This window comes from Oryzias melastigma, linkage group LG6, assembly GCF_002922805.2.
Source record: "Oryzias melastigma strain HK-1 linkage group LG6, ASM292280v2, whole genome shotgun sequence".
In the NCBI taxonomy this organism is placed as follows: domain Eukaryota; kingdom Metazoa; phylum Chordata; class Actinopteri; order Beloniformes; family Adrianichthyidae; genus Oryzias; species Oryzias melastigma.
In genome coordinates this window covers 12,324,875-12,341,903 of record NC_050517.1, presented here as the reverse complement: position 1 = coordinate 12,341,903, position 17,029 = coordinate 12,324,875, and the positions used below count along the sequence as shown (strand labels likewise).

General features: G+C 36.5%; 2 protein-coding genes across 2 annotated transcripts in view; one reads left to right on the top strand and one right to left on the bottom strand.

Moving 5' to 3' along the window:
• The window catches only part of mrps35 (mitochondrial ribosomal protein S35), a 12,502-nt gene extending 4,372 nt beyond the window's left edge, over positions 1–8,130 (bottom strand). Inside the window, exons 1-6 of the mRNA XM_024282581.2 lie at positions 7,947–8,130; positions 5,360–5,406; positions 5,080–5,247; positions 2,225–2,285; positions 2,017–2,156; positions 734–843 (exon numbers count right to left, since the gene is read on the bottom strand). Of these exons, the coding sequence (XP_024138349.2) occupies positions 734–843; positions 2,017–2,156; positions 2,225–2,285; positions 5,080–5,247; positions 5,360–5,406; positions 7,947–8,121 (701 nt within the window). The 5' untranslated portion in view covers positions 8,122–8,130. The remainder of the gene's footprint in view (positions 1–733; positions 844–2,016; positions 2,157–2,224; positions 2,286–5,079; positions 5,248–5,359; positions 5,407–7,946) is intronic.
• Positions 8,131–12,303: 4,173 nt separating this feature from the next.
• Positions 12,304–17,029, top strand: part of kcnq1.2 (potassium voltage-gated channel, KQT-like subfamily, member 1.2) — a 65,742-nt gene continuing 61,016 nt past the window's right edge. Inside the window, exon 1 of the mRNA XM_036212279.1 lies at positions 12,304–13,538. Coding sequence (XP_036068172.1) covers positions 13,045–13,538 — 494 coding nt within the window. The 5' untranslated portion in view covers positions 12,304–13,044. The remainder of the gene's footprint in view (positions 13,539–17,029) is intronic.

The following is a 17,029-nucleotide window of genomic DNA, read 5'->3' as shown; positions in this document are numbered from 1 at the left end:
TGTTCTGATGATGAAAATGTGGATTGTTTATTTAAAAAATTACATTTAAACACGTTTTGTTTGCGAAAATGTGTTCAAACGTAATGTATTGTGGTTTATATTCACTAATTTAGTGAGCATCGATGCACCCTGGTTTTTCCACAAAGACTTCTAGGACATTTCTAGGGCACTTTAGAATTGTAGATTCCGACAGCACTAGAAAATGGCAAACATACATAGTGTTTAGTGAAGGAACTCGGACATGAAACACAACCAAGAGGACCATAACATAGAAAACTGGACACCAAGAGAAAAAGGAGCAAAGTTTATTAAATAAAGAAACTGTGTCAACAACAACAAAAATAAAATAATTAGTGTGCTGGTTCAAACAAAGAGACACAGAGATTGGAACCTCGGCCGAACATAAAATAACTCAAGGAGACTGCTGAACCCGCCATGTTGACTGTCGGAGTCAGCAGCTCCCTGCTAAGACCGCCTAACCAACATCTAACTAATGAAAACAAACAAACAAAGCCACACAAATCAAGACTACCAAGGTCCAACCTCAAACTAAAATAACAAAAGCAAGCAGTATAAGACTACTGAGTGGAAAAAGAGAAAGAAACAAACCAGCACAACTCAAACTTAAATCATGAGATTTGAAGTGTTTTGACATTTCACACCAAGTCTTATCCAACATGCACTAGTATGAGAAACCATAGGCCAAACGCACATGGAGGCGTTGGGGTTTTACCTGTCTGCTCTGATGGTGAGCACGTCCGTGTCTCTGCAGTATCTCTCACCAACAAGTTTGAGCATCTTCTTGCGTGCGTGGTCATCCAAGTTCAAACTGGACAGCTTTATCTTGAAATCAGAGGACATGGGATTATGGGAGGAAAATGCACTTAACAGTCCAGACAGAAATCCATCACAAAGTGTGGTTATTTTAGAGCAGCTTTAGAAGTGCACAGTCCATCAATATCTGCCTTTAGAGTCACTAATGAAACCACGCTGTCTTCTTTTGACTTTTTTTTTTTGATTAAAGTGATATTTGGTCTCTAGGGGATTCATGCTTCGGCCCACAATCTCCTCCATCCTCTCCTCAGCGCAGAGAGGATGGAGAACAGATTATATCTTCAGTGCAGAGTTTTATTTTTATGGTTTTGACCAGTACAAAGTACAAATTCAGAGATTTTGAAGTCCATCACTTTCCTCCAGTCGGCCAACAAGCATCAAGAAACTTTCAAGGATACGGGCTCAGTCCGTTCAGGATTTGGAATTTCACTGAGCTGAGATTTGCCGTCCAATCTATCCCCGTCTAATCCACCTGGATTAGTGTCCGGTTCCTACCTTGCTGATATAATCTAAGGCAATGTGTCAGAGGAGCAGATGGCTGGTGATTAACAGTAAAAGTGACACACTTCCGCTGGGGGAATCAGAAACATGTGAAGGACAGTTGGCTTTAAACGATGTTTTGTTGGAGAATTATTACAATTCAGCTGTTTTATTGTTTTTTTTAATATTCAGAAAAAGAATACGAGAAATAAAACATAAAACAAGGTCAAACTTGTAATCGGCTGATTTTAGAGACTAAAGCATCTCACTGGGATGTCATTCTGAATCATTTAACTTTAACTGATTCATCTTTAGTGTGATTTTATAATGGTATGTATGTTTTGTTTACATGTACGGCTCTGCTCTGATGAGAGGCCTGCATATTGATGGATTAGTGCTAGTGGTGGGGGTGGGGGGGATTAAGAGTAATATTAAAATGTCTCAGCAAATATGTCAAAGCTAAAGCGTCACTTTTGCCTCTGAGAATCGTTTGATTTAAAGACACAAACAAATAAAAACAAGAAAGGTTACAAAGATGGAGCTGAAATCATCTCTCTAGACTCACGGATGCAGTTATTTAGTCTCACATTCATGGTCAATATGCATCCCCATGATCCTCTACTCATACATTAGTCAGACATTTGCATCCACAGATGCCACATAAATAAAAACTCAAACCGTAGAAGAAGCAGAGACACTCACTGAGAGCTGAACGACGCGAGCTGCAGGGTTTCTGATGGACGGACCGGCAGACACGAACTCTCTGCTCTCTATTTTGACTGGGAAACGCTCGTCACATTTGGGATCCGTGTCCAAGGCGGAGGGCCACTCTGTGCAGAAAGCTGAAAGATTTCCCCTCGTCAGTTTGGTAGGAATGTCACAACGAAAGAAGCTGCTGGACTCAACTCACGTTTGAGAGCTTCACAGTGCTTCCTGATGGCAGCCGGGGTCAAATGTAGAAAGTTGGGGATCTGAAACAAAGCAGTGATGTCTGGTAAATGTTTATGACATCATAAACGTGAAAAACATGAAATATCACTCCCCAAAACTCTTTAGTTGTCACACAGCTATCCCCAGGGGGAGAGCTACAGACACAGGAACCTTTTGGTGCTTTAACCCCCCAATCCAACCACTCAATGCTGAGTCTCAATTATGGAGGCACTGGGTCCCATTTTTAGAGTCTTTGGTATGACTCGACCTGGATTTGAACTCACGACCTTCCAGTCTGAGGACAGACACTCTACCATCAGCATGTGTTCTGACTATCTGAGGAAAAGTGTGGTGGTTTCCAGGAGATTATCAGACTCCACTGTGCTGAGTGTTAAGTTTGATGGAGGGAGGATTATAGTGAGGGGTCACTTTTCAGGACCTGGATTTGGCCTCTTATTTCCACTATTTCACCATATTGTGGTTCAATTTCACTGCTTTTTCTTTACATCACACCGTGTTCTACATCCTGATTGGTTGTAGACCAGGGGTGTCCAAATCCAGAGCACCTGTAGAGCACCGGCTCTCAAGGCCTTGATTTGGACACCCCTGCTGTAGGCCATCGTCAATCAATCTCTTCGCCCAAAAACAATTGTAAAAACTTGTGTAGCTACGCATGAACATGGGAGTTTGAACTCAGAAGCCTAAAAACGCGCATTTACGCAAGTTTATGTAGACTTCTTACTGAGTGGTGTGAATGGAGATCATGAGTCTACTAGGGGTTTAAGAAAATATCAATTCAGTGAAATATCACGATACTTTATTTGGTGATACTTGTATCAATTCAAGATACTGAAATTCGATATTTAATTATGAATTACAGGCCAACCTGTGATTCAGTCTTACTTATGTCTTCTAATTAAATGTTTCTTAAATAACCAAAAGAAAAGCTCCATGAATTTGCTTGGATAAAAGTGACTTGTTTATGAGATACAGTCGCAATGCTTAACTTTCTGATCATTAAACAAGATGTATTTTAGTTTACTTTTTTGAAAAATGTATTATTATTCAGATAATTCTTAAGTCATAATAAAAAAATAGTGAAATATTGTCTGGTACTGTATATCGGGATATGTTTCGTATCGTATCATGAGCATCACAATACATATCGTATCGCCAGATTCTTGCCAATACACACCACTAGAGTCTACCATATTTCTCGGAGTATAAGTCATGGTTTTATGCTTTTAGGTTGGCTGGCTCTAACTTATACTCAACTGCGACTTGTATGTTTTCTTTAATAAATAGAAACAACCACTAGAGGGCACTGTAGGCGTGTGTCAGCATTTCCTACTGACAGCAACGCAGAAGAAGTGCTGCTGTTTCAAAGCGACACAGAATGAAGAGTTCAATAGATTTAGTGATTTAAAATGATACTTGCTAGTACGTTCTTGATGCTATAGTTATCTCAATAATTGTTCGTATCTTGTGCTAATACACTAGATTCCTCCGATGTTTCATGAAACTAAATACACGTTAGTTTATTATTGTTTTCTATTCCATTACGATTTGTTTTCAAGATGAAATGTCCAAATTTCTCCAAAAAGTGCAGCTTATACATGATTTATTTTCTTTATTCTGCATTTTTTGGCTGCTGTGACTTAAACTCTGGAGCAACGATTAGTTTGAAAAATACGATATGTTAAAAAGGGAAACAAAAGTGACAAAGCTGTATTAAAAGCTTTAAAATTTTAAACCAAAACCTATGACTGTGCTCTTTAATCCAACACAATGGCTTCTGCTGGAAGAGACTTGATTCTGTTGTTGACACAAAAAAGGCTTTGCACAGATCATGTTAGGTATTATAATTATATTAAAAATGAAAAAAAGATTAAAAAAAAAAAAGCTTCAGAGTTTGTGCTGAAAAATAACTCGTTTCACAAGACAACAAATATGGCCACATTTTTTAGAAAAAAAAGCTTTTTTAAAAATCATTTTTGATGAATCAAACTGTTTCTAATAAATGTCTGACACGGTGATTCCAGTAGATTTGTATACTCAACTCGGTTTGACATCTGGAGGATGAACAAGTAGAAGACGAACAAGAAGCGCTCACAGGTCAGAGGGAATTTTTGATGCCACAGATAAAGATACTTAGTGCTGGAGTTCTGAATAGAGTGGTTTTAAAGGGCATGGTAAACAGGGAGGGGGGGAGAAAATCCTCTTGATCCTTTGAGCAGAGGGCATTATATAAGGCATAAAGTTATATAAAAAAAACAGCAGTATGAGCTTAACTTCCTATAGGTATCGGGCTTTCTCCAAAAGTAGACAGAGGTTCATCTTTTTGTAAGTTTGTGATGTTTTGAGCATTAAAGGTAAATAAGTCGTCGCATTCCCGCAGCTGCAGCGTGAAAGCGGTTAGTTGGAGCGCTCGGCGGAGTTCCAGCTGTGACGAGGGTAAGCGGGTGGATCTGGAAGTGGCCGGAGTCCAGATGGAGCAGCTGGTGTCTGGACGCAGCAGCGCAGTAATCCCAGCACAGAACCGCCGCCATGAGAGCCAGCGTCGCTGCAAAAAGAGCTCCGCCCGCTCCGTCCAGCTGCAATTAACTCCGCTCGTCCCTAATGAACGCCCGACTCCATGACCAAAACATGCTAATCCACTGGATATCCAACACAGTAAACAGCTTCTGAATTAACTTTGCCTTAAGAGGCTGAAAGTGATGCAAATGACCCCAAAAACAATATTATTTCTATTCTTTTGCTTAATATTTTTGCCAAATTTAAATAAAAGTTAACCTCTTTCTGCCACTATTCCTCATTAAATATATAAAAAATAACCTTTATTAGCTCCAAGTTGCCCTTCTTCTGTGGGGGAACCCCTCCCTTCACGGGGAAGCCCATCCTCACAGGGAGGGGGACGGAGTTCGGTCTGAAGGGAGTTGCAGCCGGATAAACCGAAGTCCAGTCCTGATCCGGCGCCATCTTTTCTGTCCGGGGCTCCCCCGGCTGTCCAGACAAACACACGCGAAGATTTCAGTTTCACAATTTAAAACCCCCAAATTAAAAAAAACAAGAATGTAAACAATCTGGAAAATAATCAGAGCCAAAATAAACTTACTTCTCTCTTTGGTCTTCTGGGGAATCTTCCATTTTTATCTGAAGGACCTAAAATATATGGTTTTATCAGACACAGACATGCACTTTTATATCATGAAAATGTCCTAAAAATAGCATGTTGTGGTATTAAAAACTTATACAGCCAGACACAAAACACAGTAAAGCTGAAGTTTAAATAACATGAATCAGACAATTTCATCTCTTAGGTTTTTTAGGTGTTAAGTCTTATAACTTTAAGGCTTCACTTCCAACTAAATGTTAGATGTATAATGACAAGAGGGGGATTGTTTGTTGAGGCTGTGCTGGTACTTTGATCTGTTATATATGGTGCAATTTTCCATGTTTTCTATATCCAGAAATGTCTAGAAGCTTCTTGATGACATCTGGCATTAGTGGTGCTTTCAGGTACCACTATAACATTTTGCACACCAATGCCAGATGGCTCCTTTTTATGCAGCCTCTCGTCATGAGACGTTTTGTCTTTTGGTTTCATCACAATTTGCCACAGATAATCTTCACTGAGGTCCAGATCCAAAAGATAGTGGACAGGAGAGGTTTTCCTGGAAAGTTCACTTAAGATCCGACTTTCCATTATTGGTCAAAACTTTAAACTAAAAGAGGACGTATTTTAATAGTCAAAATTGATATGCAAGCATGCACATTAGCATTTAAATGCCACACAGATACTAAAAGCTTTTATTTTAGCACCTTAACGTTATTTTTCTTAATTCCTGCTTCAGTTGACATCTCAATTAATACATTATAAAATGGGTTAAAACCTCTGACGTGAAATACATTTGCGTGATGCATTATGGGATTCCTCAAAGCTCAGTTGTTGGACCGTTGCTGCTTTAGAGCTCTATTATGAAACCTTGAAGCTTTTATAATGTTGTAAAATCGATAATGTTAACATATTATAACAAAAGTATTTTGTTTGCATCCCTTCTGGAAATAAAATTGAACTTACTGCAAACCTGTAAGGTTCGATGTTAAAAGCTAAATACTTTGATCTTCTTTTGATCTATTTATAAAGTGTTCCCAGTACTCTTTAAATCACAATTATGCAATTTTTAGCCGAAATAGAAAAATATGTTTTTGTTTTCTAGAAAAGTTGCTGCAGAGGAGGAGTTCATCAGAAAATTCACCTTTGAGTTGTGGGCAGGAGTGTCAGAGATGCAATTTTGAGCTTAATTTTCCTCATATGTGTCCACCATCATTAGTTAAATGCCACAAAATACACAATTTTCACCAGAGTGGTTCTTCAAATGCAACTCGCAAAAAATTAAATAGTAAATGAAAGTAAGTAACTCAGTTAATGTCAAATTAGCTGAAGAAAAAGATCATCTGCAGTCACTTAAATTATCTTTTATAATAAGAAGAACTTTTGTCATAAAAAAAGTAAATGAAACAAAGAAAAAGTCTTTATAACACTAAATATAATGATGTGAAAGTATTAAAGACAAACTCTAATGACTTTTTTTGTGTTCTTAACAGGTTATTGAGGCATTTTTCTGATGATGGAGGATATTTTTACAGATAATTAAGGTTAAAACAACATTTCTGATTATTTATTTATTCAAATCAATGTGAATCAGGAACAGATGAAAAAAATGTATTTGGAAAAATATTGTATTTGTGACGTAGAAAATACGCTGGGTGGGTTGCAAGCCCCCCGGTCCGAGCTCTCAACTCAGAGGTGAATTCCTGAGGAACTCCTACCGCTCTGCAGAAACTATGTCCAAGAAAACAACGGGTGTTCTGATTTTTGGCTAAAAACTACAAAATCATAAATAAAATACCACCGAAACAATTATATGGATCAAAGGATGATCTCTTTTACTGAGGTTGCCGACCCCTAATCTAATTGATTACAAAGCAGTACATTTCCTCAAATTCTATAAACGGTGTCTGGTCACTACGTTTAGAATAAGAAGGTCCAGAACAATAAGTAACATCAATGCAGGTGTGTTTCTTTACTCTGTCAGAACGTACTTAAATTAGGTTTTTCTTTCAGTGTGTAGGTTTGCAGGAGGATCACAGTCAGAGACTCCAGCATTATTTTAGTTTAATGATGGAAATGAGAAGGCAGTCCTGACCAGAACCATCTGAAACACTCGGAAGATCAGATTAGAACCACGTTGTAGATCTCATTCCACAGGTAAGCAATGACCAGCAGAAGAAGGGGAGGAGCCACGCTACTGTGCACGAGCCCTCCAAACACTACAGAGGATCAGACTGTGATAATCTGTACCGTCTATGCCGAGGATGCTGCTCGCTAACAATGTTTACATAATGTATTAGTTTATTATAAAACGACTAACAAATGAATCTGTGAATCAACATAACAGACTAGCTAGCTAAAACCTAACAACCTTCTTGTCGTTTAAAAAACCATCATAAGATTAAATTACCACAAAACATATTTTTATACTACCATCCCGGTAAATTTTGTTTAATAACTGTGGGACGGAATAACCTTAATACAAGAGAGAACTGTTACCATAGTAGCACCTTAGCTAGTTAGCTAACAGAGCATGCGTGGTTTTAAATGAGCACTAAATAAACGTGTTGACTCGCGCAGAACTCACCTTTGTTTCTGTGTGAGTTGTTTACAGACAAAGCTGTGGCGTACGAGACTCTACTAGTTGATTTTGACAGTCCAATGTAAGAAAAACTAGTACGACCTACACAGAAAAGTGCTTTACTACTGTGCGTAGCCATCTTTACCCAGTAACTACGGATGCCAAACGGGACAAAATTCATCGAGCGCAAAAGGACTCAATCGCATGACCATTAAAAAAAATGGTGCCTCCTGTAGGTGAGTCAGGTGCATGATCATTTAAAGTTTTAAATAACATAATCAACAAATGTGCATTAATATAGCAAATGCGATATAATATTTAATACATATTAATGACAATAATCCCATTCGGGTTGTGTTCTTGCTGGTAGACGCACGTGCCACCAGCTGTTCGCTCTCATCTGCCAGCTGCTGCTGTTTGAAACGAGTGGTGCGTTCACGTACATCCGTAACATCTAAACATTACTTCCTATGGACAAAGATTAGCATCTTGTATTTATTTATTTATTTTTACTTACTTATTTATTATCGTGTAATATAATTTAGTTATTTAGTCAATTTTAAATGTCACAAAAATGAGAATATTGGTTATACCATATCCATGATGATGATGAGGATGATGATCATTAATAAAAATATTATAATTATTTTTGTTGTTATATTGTGGTTGTTGTTCATCATTGTAATCTTTGTGTAGATATTGATTTAAATAGTTGGGACTTTTAAAGTATACGATACATCTGCCATCTTACTTGCATTATTTCTATTATTATTATTATTATTATTATTGTTGTTGTTGTTGTTGTTGCATCAGTTTGTGGCTAGACGTACCTTTAAATAATTAAGACATTTAAGATATGTAGCTGTAATGTTTATTGCCTTTGTTTTATTGTTGTTGTTTTACACTACTACTAGAAACAAACTGTAGTTGTAAAGTTTTGGTTGGACAACACTGAGAATGACAAACTAAACATACACAGTTTGTGCCAATGACATAGCAAACAGAAGGGATTAGCCTAAAAAAAACGACTTGGACGCAAACGCATCATTTTTTGTGGCTCATCTATTCACAGTTTCAGTAAATTCTGACTTAAAGCAATACATTTTTAGAAATCAGTGTTTGTTTACTCATGAGAGCAAGCTTGGGTAGCGCGATATCCCGCAGACCGCGAAGGCAGCATTCGTGCATGCACAGCTGCGATGCACTTCTAAAGAGACAGGTCGTGTCCTGCAGGCAGCAGCCGATTGATGAGGTCTTTGGAGTTCCACTCTGTCAGATAAAACCCGCGTGTTTCTGAGCGTCAGAGGAGGATCTCTGATCGATATGATGTCCGGCTGGAATTTATTTGCGTGAAAGAAACAACTTTTATATATTTTTATATTTTTTTAAAGACGTGTTTTTATGAGAGCTACAGGCAGTAGATTCGTCACTGTGACAACTTCAGTCTGGAGTTAAGGTAAGGTTATTTTAATGTTTATTTCAAATCGTTATGTTGATTATTTTAGATTGGTTCAGTAGAGAAGGTTCTCAACAGTTTTTAGATTATATTTTGAGTCTGTTTTTGCATGGAAGACAAAGCTACTTTCAAAATAAGTAAGAAAAATAAGCCCAAAAGCAAAAAACAAAATATTTTTTGTAACTAAAACTCTTTTTTTATATCATAAATTCGACAGATTTCATTAGTGTTAATAAACATGTAAAAATACATCCACATACTTAATGAGAATTAGAACAATTTAAATAAGTTATATAGTTAAAAGAATTGTGATTTAAAATATATATATAATTAACATATATGTGTTGTGTATTTAAAACCTTTTTTTCTGGCAATCTTTAATCAAAGATATTTAATAATTAATAAATCAATCATAATCAAGCAGAATGTTACAGCCAACATCCTAGTTTCAAAGGTGAGCGATAATCCTCAAAAATATTCCAAGATGTCCTTTAATTTGACTTAAAGCTGAACCATTTTCTTTTTTTTTAATCTAAATTTCCATCTTCTGAAGAGATAAGAGGTTTCTGTAACGGTGAACCCACAGGGGTCGTATCAATGTAATGGGAGGTCAGGCAGCAGAGTGCTCGGAAACTTTGGCTTCAATCATCATTCTCTGCTGGTGTGTTTACTGTGTGTGGGATAAAAAATGTTCTCAAGTGGAAAATGGATGGATGGAGGGATGACCAACTTTTCTAAGTAATTTCTGTTTCTCAGATATAATTGCAGCATCTTTGACGTCCAATTTGTAGACTTTTTTGGGAGAAAATTAAAAGTTTTATTCATAAGTGGCCATTTGCTGTAATGAATTACTCCACCTATAAGCTTTTATAGATTGAACTATTAAAGATTTAGTCTTACAACAATCCAGCAATGATTTCAAGCGTATAATTCTGCAACAAATTCTCTTTTTTTGCACATTTGTTGTGTTTAAGGCGAGGGTCTTTGGTGTCCTTGTTGTTCTAAAGTGGTAAAATGTTTTAGTTAAAGCACATTTTGCTTCTGAGAAAAGTTCTGAGACGGACACCAAACATTAAGCAGTGGAAAATCCTCAGACAAGGTTGCTGGAAATGACCTTGTGGACTATAACTGCAGTCATGTTTGATTTTGTCCTGAGAACATTCAGAGCCTGATAGACCTTTTTATATGTTACATTTGCTAGTTGACTGCTAGGAATTCAAATTAGCATTAAAATTGACTATTTTTCCAAATAAATATTTTTTTTCGGTGTTGTCTCTATCAATGCATGTATACATTGTGATGCTCAGGCTGCAACAATTATGCAATGTAATGCTCTAATCAGCATTAGTACTCTGTGCACAACAATCCAGTGTGATGGTAACACGCTCCAAGAAGCAGATTTATTACTGTCAGATTTAATCTGTTGACGTTTCTAGATTAGGATTCATTTTCCGTGCATGCGAGGGTGACACTTGTCAGAGTAGCAGATGTTCGTACAATATTCAGTATTACAGTGTAAGCTTTAATTTCACAGCATTGGGATTATCATAACAAATAAAGATGGCGATTTGTAGCAACATGTGGGATGACATTTGCAACTAAAAGTGGTGCAGATATTTTGGTTTCAAATAGAAAGAAATGATCAGAAAATTCAATTTTATGAGCCTTTATTAATGTAGGTGTTTGAGGGGAAGCAAATGATCAGCAGGGTTGGTTTTAAATAGGATTTAATGATGTAGGAAAAAAAGATAAATAAAAATTTTAATCAAAAGAACAATTTTTCTGTTAGTTTTCATGAAAAAAATCTAATTTGCAGCATAAATTCACAATTTCTGAATTTGTTTATTTATAATAACGATGCATTAGGCGCCTCTCTCAAAACTCAGGGTCCCAGAATAAATTTGAAAGCACTAGTAATGTATACGTTTTGCTTTTTTTAAAAAACATTTTTGTACATTTATTTGCAATTTCATGTTTAAAAGGGGCCAATTTGTAAATAACCAGTTGTATTTATTGTGTTTTGCATAAACAATAACAACTGGATTTGAAAAAAATAAATAAATACATAAATAAAAAATAAAAAGTCTTCACTTATAGTGACAAAATAAAACGTTTTTCATCACTTTTAATGAAGGAAATCTTAACTTTGTTGCATAAATTTAAAATATGTTCATTGTTAATAACCAGTTATGTGCATTCTGTTTGGCACAAACAACAAAAATCGAATTAGAAAACAAACAAATAAAATCACTTAGCGTTTACTGACTCATTTGTGCCACTTTCTAGGCAAAAAAACAACAACTTTTCCATCATTTTTAATGAAGGAAATCTTAATTTTGTTGCATAAATTTGTAAATAAATGCATAAGTGATTGTAAATAACCCGTTAAGTGCATTCTATTTCGCACATCAACAATAATTGGATTTGAAAATAACAAAAAAGAGAAAAAAATCCTCATTTACAGTGTTTTATTGATTCATGTTTTGCTATTCTCAGACAAAATAACAACTTTGTAATGATGGAAACTAGTTTTAATGATGGAATTGTTAATTTTGTGGCATTAATTCCGTCTTTGAGTATTTAGTTGCTGTCTGTTTTTCACAAACAACAAAAATTGGATTTGAAATGAAAATAGAAAATATTTTGATCAATAAATGATTTGTTTACTGATTCAATTTTTGATATTTTCTTCCGGAAAAAGAATGACTTTTCCAATCAGTTTTAATGCAGGAATTCTGATTTTTTTTTACCATACATTTACGAATTCTGAATTAGTACATAATTGTACATACATTTTGTGCAACAAAAACTTGAATCTTAAAACAAATAAAGAGAAACTTTATTTTTTAAGTGTTTATTGATTCATGTTTTGCTTTTTTAGGCTAAATAACAACTTTCTATTAATTTTATTGAATGAATTTTTAATTTTGTAGCACAAATTCTGTCGTTGTTTATTGTAAATAACTATTTAGTTGCTGTCTGTTTTGCACAAACAACTAAAATTTGATTTTAAATAAAGACAGAAAATATTGTGACCACCAAAATCTGAGACTGTCTTTATTAATTCACTTTTTGCTATTTTCTTTAGGCAAAAGAATGTCTTTTCCATCAGTTTTAAAGGAATTTGTAATTTTTCCACATAAATTCATAATTTCTGAAATAGTTTATTGTAAATAACAAGTTTTTTGTTTTGCACAAGCAAAAAAATAAAAATTTGAAAAAAAAGAAAAAATAATTACAGGACCTACATTAATTTTTGCTTATTTCTTTTAAGGAAAAATAACTTTTCTCATAGTTTTACTGAAGAAATTCCTAATTTTATGGCATAAATTCATGTTTGTTTATTGTAAATCAGTAGTTAACAAGATTTTTTTTCTTAAAAAACTAGAAAATGATTAGACCTTTAATCAAATTATGATCGATTTTTGTTATTGGAGGCAAATGTATTGAGTATTTTATGTCTCGTTGATTCCGTTCTCTTTATTCTCGTTGCAGGAATGGAAAATCATGGAGTCCAGCAATGGCTTCCTGCTGCAGGTAGCTAGCTATGCCTAGCTGAGTTTATCTTCTCACTTTTTATTTATTTTTTTTCTACAAAACGTTTGGTTAGAACCTGTAAGAACTTTCAGACCGTCGTGAGGGGCAGCGATGGGGGAACGGCGGACGCGCTCGTGCCACGTGGCGTGCCACATGCAACGAGACCGCGACAGGAGGATGAGGAGCTCCTTCATCCACTGCAGTCCCAACGGCTGCGCCACCACAAGCCTCAGCCTCAGCCTGGACCACGACATGGACCTGGCCGCTTCCACCGGGAGCATCAGCAGCAGCACGGCGCTGCAGGTCCCTGCATCCAGCATCAGGTGCTACTCTCCTGTTTCACTGGAACTGGAGCCCGCCGTGGTTAATAATGGATCAGGCATTCCCGGCTGCCCGCCCGCTGACACAAAGGACCCGGCGCTACAGAATACACACAACCAGCCCTCCGTCACCCCAGTCCCGCCACCCCTGCCCCGCTCCAGTTGGCTGCGTCACCATCAGAAGGAATTCCAGAGTCCCTACATCAAGACCAGCATGCAGGGCGATGTTTACAACTTTCTAGAGAGACCCGCTGGAATGAAATGCTTCCTCTACCACTTCCTTGTGTGAGTTTTCTTCATAAACACTTCTGCTTCTTGTGGTACCTGGAAAAGTTTCCATCAAAAAGATTTTGTCTCCAACTAGTTTTCTTGGGTCAACAATCATAAACTTTCAAATCAAATTCAAAATTATTCATAATAATGACCATTTGCTATTTATTTTTCTTTCCATTCAGCTCTTGTTTGTGAATAACCCTCAAGAACAGGACCTACATTTGAAGTTAATCAGATGTGTTTTAGTGAGTTGTAGTCTCACTAAATGTGGTTTCTCCACATTCTCCTCCGTTTTGCTCCTTCCAACAGATGTTTGATTTATTTCTTTTAACATACTACTTTAACGAGGTCATACTTTTCCTAGTTTGGGCCTGGAAGTACATGAATCTTTCGTTCACTGGTTCCTTCTGTGTAAATAAAGCCACATCTCACTGTAAACTCCACATGTCTGGATAGATAGTTTTAGCATTTCTGGCGCATATAGGAATTATTCTTCCATTTATATTATAGACATTTACAGAGAGGAGAGAGAATAGGAATATACTTTCCATCAAACTCATTCTGACAGGCGCCCCGCCCCCAAACCCACCCACAAGGTGATGTAACAATTTTAATGGACACTTTATTTAAAATGTATATGAAAGGTGAACTCCCCATGTTATATCATGGGGGGAGAGTTATACATTTTATATTAAAATTATGACATTATCTTGGGGGTGGGTTTGGGGGCGGGGCACCTGTCAGAATGAGTTTGATGGAAAGTATATTCCTATTCTCTCTCAATGGTTTGTCTTCCTGTTTTTTTTTCATAGAACTGCGGTAAATATTTAAAATTAGAATGATTTGCTTCTTTCAGGGTCAGACCCCTCAGTGTTTGCTTTCCTTTTTCTGTTTGTTGCCTTTTATTGACCAAGGCCTGTCTTGTGATGGTGGGTTGGACTATATTGGATCTGACTGTTGGACTATTTAGTTTAGATTTTCATAAGTATAAGAAGCATCTGATAGAATTATAGTTGATCTTTACTAAAAAGGGAAATCCTAACTTCAGTGGTTGGGTTTAGCTACCTGTGTCCTTTATGTTGTTAACCAGCTACTGTTTCCTTCCTTATTTCCTTTTTCTTTAAATATCCATGTTGACTACTTAAGAAAACCAAACCCAGGCAGGTCACTGTAGTCTGTCCGTTTACACCTTTGACTTTTGTCAGACAAGTCGTCAGTGTTTGCCCTTGTTGTCAACAAAGCTGCAAAAAAATATTCAGGTGAAACTTATAGCCTGAAGTCACCTCTGGACCAGCTGCTTAAACTAGCTTTTTTTGTATTGTTGTTAAACTTAAAACTTCCAGGAAAATACATATCGATTTAATTTTTAATTCAAAATATATGTATAAATTTGTTTTAAGTTTTGAACATTTGCTCTGGATTTAGGCAAAAAAGGGGAAAAAACAATGAGCACGCTCAGAATGCTCATGCTTTAAGGCAGATAGCTACATTTTTGCAAAAGGAAATTTTGTTTAGGTCTGGGAACCAGATTCATCACATGTTCAAGAGCTCCTTGGCAGCTAAAGGAATAACTCCTTATGGTTGTATTTCAGTTGTTGTTTAGAGTTGGGAGATACCTTCTCACATACACTAAAACACAAACTGGGGAGATTTGTAAACGTAAAAAAACATTCTTCATTTTTAGCTTTAGGTTAGAAAAAAACATTGTGACGTCTGTAACAGAAAGTGTCTTTTTTATTTTAAATTTAAACTAAGGTATATGTACAAATTGTTAAGAAAATGAAGCATGTAAATCACTTAATCAAAAGTTTATGTTCAAAACAGTAAAAAGTTAAAACAAGAACTTCACATATGAAAAGAATAATGGAAACCCAACTACTGTGAAAAATAAACTGCATCCACTGCAACAATGCCAAAAACGCTCCCGTTTAAAATGTTTGACTAAATCCAAGAAGTGGAGTTCATTCTATTCCAGAAAACATTCATTTCAGAGTGTGTTCTGAGAGAACCAGGTTTTTTGTTTACTCGTCTCGGTCTGAGTGGCATAGAAGAGACACTCTTGCAAAGGTATTCTCAGAAACACCGTAAACTACATATTTGACTCGTGAAAAATTACATTATAGAAACAAATCTATTTGAGAAGCACATAAATGATTACAGGTCACATTAGAGTATATTTATGTTTTAAACATTTTCAATCTAGCTCTAAAGGTAGAAAGATGATCCGCCTCTTGAAATTAAAGTCTCACAAAAGAAAATTCCATAAACACATCTCAAATTTCTGCTTTTGGAATTTGTAGAGTTTATTTTTCTGTTGGAAACATTAGGAACTATGATATTTTTAAATCTCTATTTGTCTTTTTTGAGCTAATTATCTTGCAGTTTCAGAAATATCGACTGAGCTTTGGTCACATCATTAGTGTTGTATTGGAGGTCATGGGGTGTTTCGGGTCAACAGGCAGGTCCAGGTGACCGGACCATGGCTGATCAGGTCTTTTTCTGCCCCCACTTCTCTTTCTTCTTCAGGCAGAGCCATCTGGAAGCTTTCTCGCCTCTGTGTTGTTGTTAAAGGCTCTTTCTTGGTTGGCACCTGTCATGCTCAGTGTGCTGTAGGCCTTGCTCAGAGAGTACTGTAACTGGCAAATCTCCAATCCCCTACTCCCACCGGGCACACATCTGGTCCTCCAACCAGTCTTCCAACTGTCCTTCTGGTACTTCTCCTTCTTTTTCTCCTGCGCCTCCTCCATTCTATCCTCCCAAGGAATTCAGCCACAGCAACACCGACTGGTTTCAGACAAAATTGATGTCCGGTCTAAAATTTGGCTAAGCGGAGTGATATGAGCTGTTCTTTGGTATTTTCTGTGGCCTTTGCACGGGATAACTTTGGTTGGAGCTGAGCTGTCAGTGATCCTCAAGCTGATTACTTCTGCAGTGGATTTTAGGTCTTGATCATGTCTCCATCTATAATGACCCTCATTTAGCTCCACTGAGTAGCTACTACCATCGTTGTGTGTGTTTTAGCTAAAAATTCTGCTCTAACTTATTTACAATAAATTGTTGGCATAAAATATCAGTCAGAGAATTCCAAGTGTTCATGTGTCACAGTCTGAATGGAGAAGTAAAAGAGCAGAAATCTGCTGTTGACGCATGTACACCGTCCTTTAAAGGTTGATATCACTTTGATTTTTCAATAATACCAGATAGATCTTTAGCAATCTGAAGAGACAGAGCGAACTCTGTTTTAAAGAAAACTACTTGTCCAACTATAATGTACAAAGTAAAACAATCAGGAAAGTGATACTACTGTGTCATGTGTATTTGACATTATATATAAATATGGAAATATATTTGTCAAAGTGCATTAACCAAGACTAAATAGTCAGAGATAAATCTGTCAGTCTGTTAGACTTCATTAACTGTGTTCAAAATAATTCTATAACTTGTTTGTAAGATGCTACACCATAGCCACATTAGATGCTTTAGCCGTATTAGCGTATTCATAA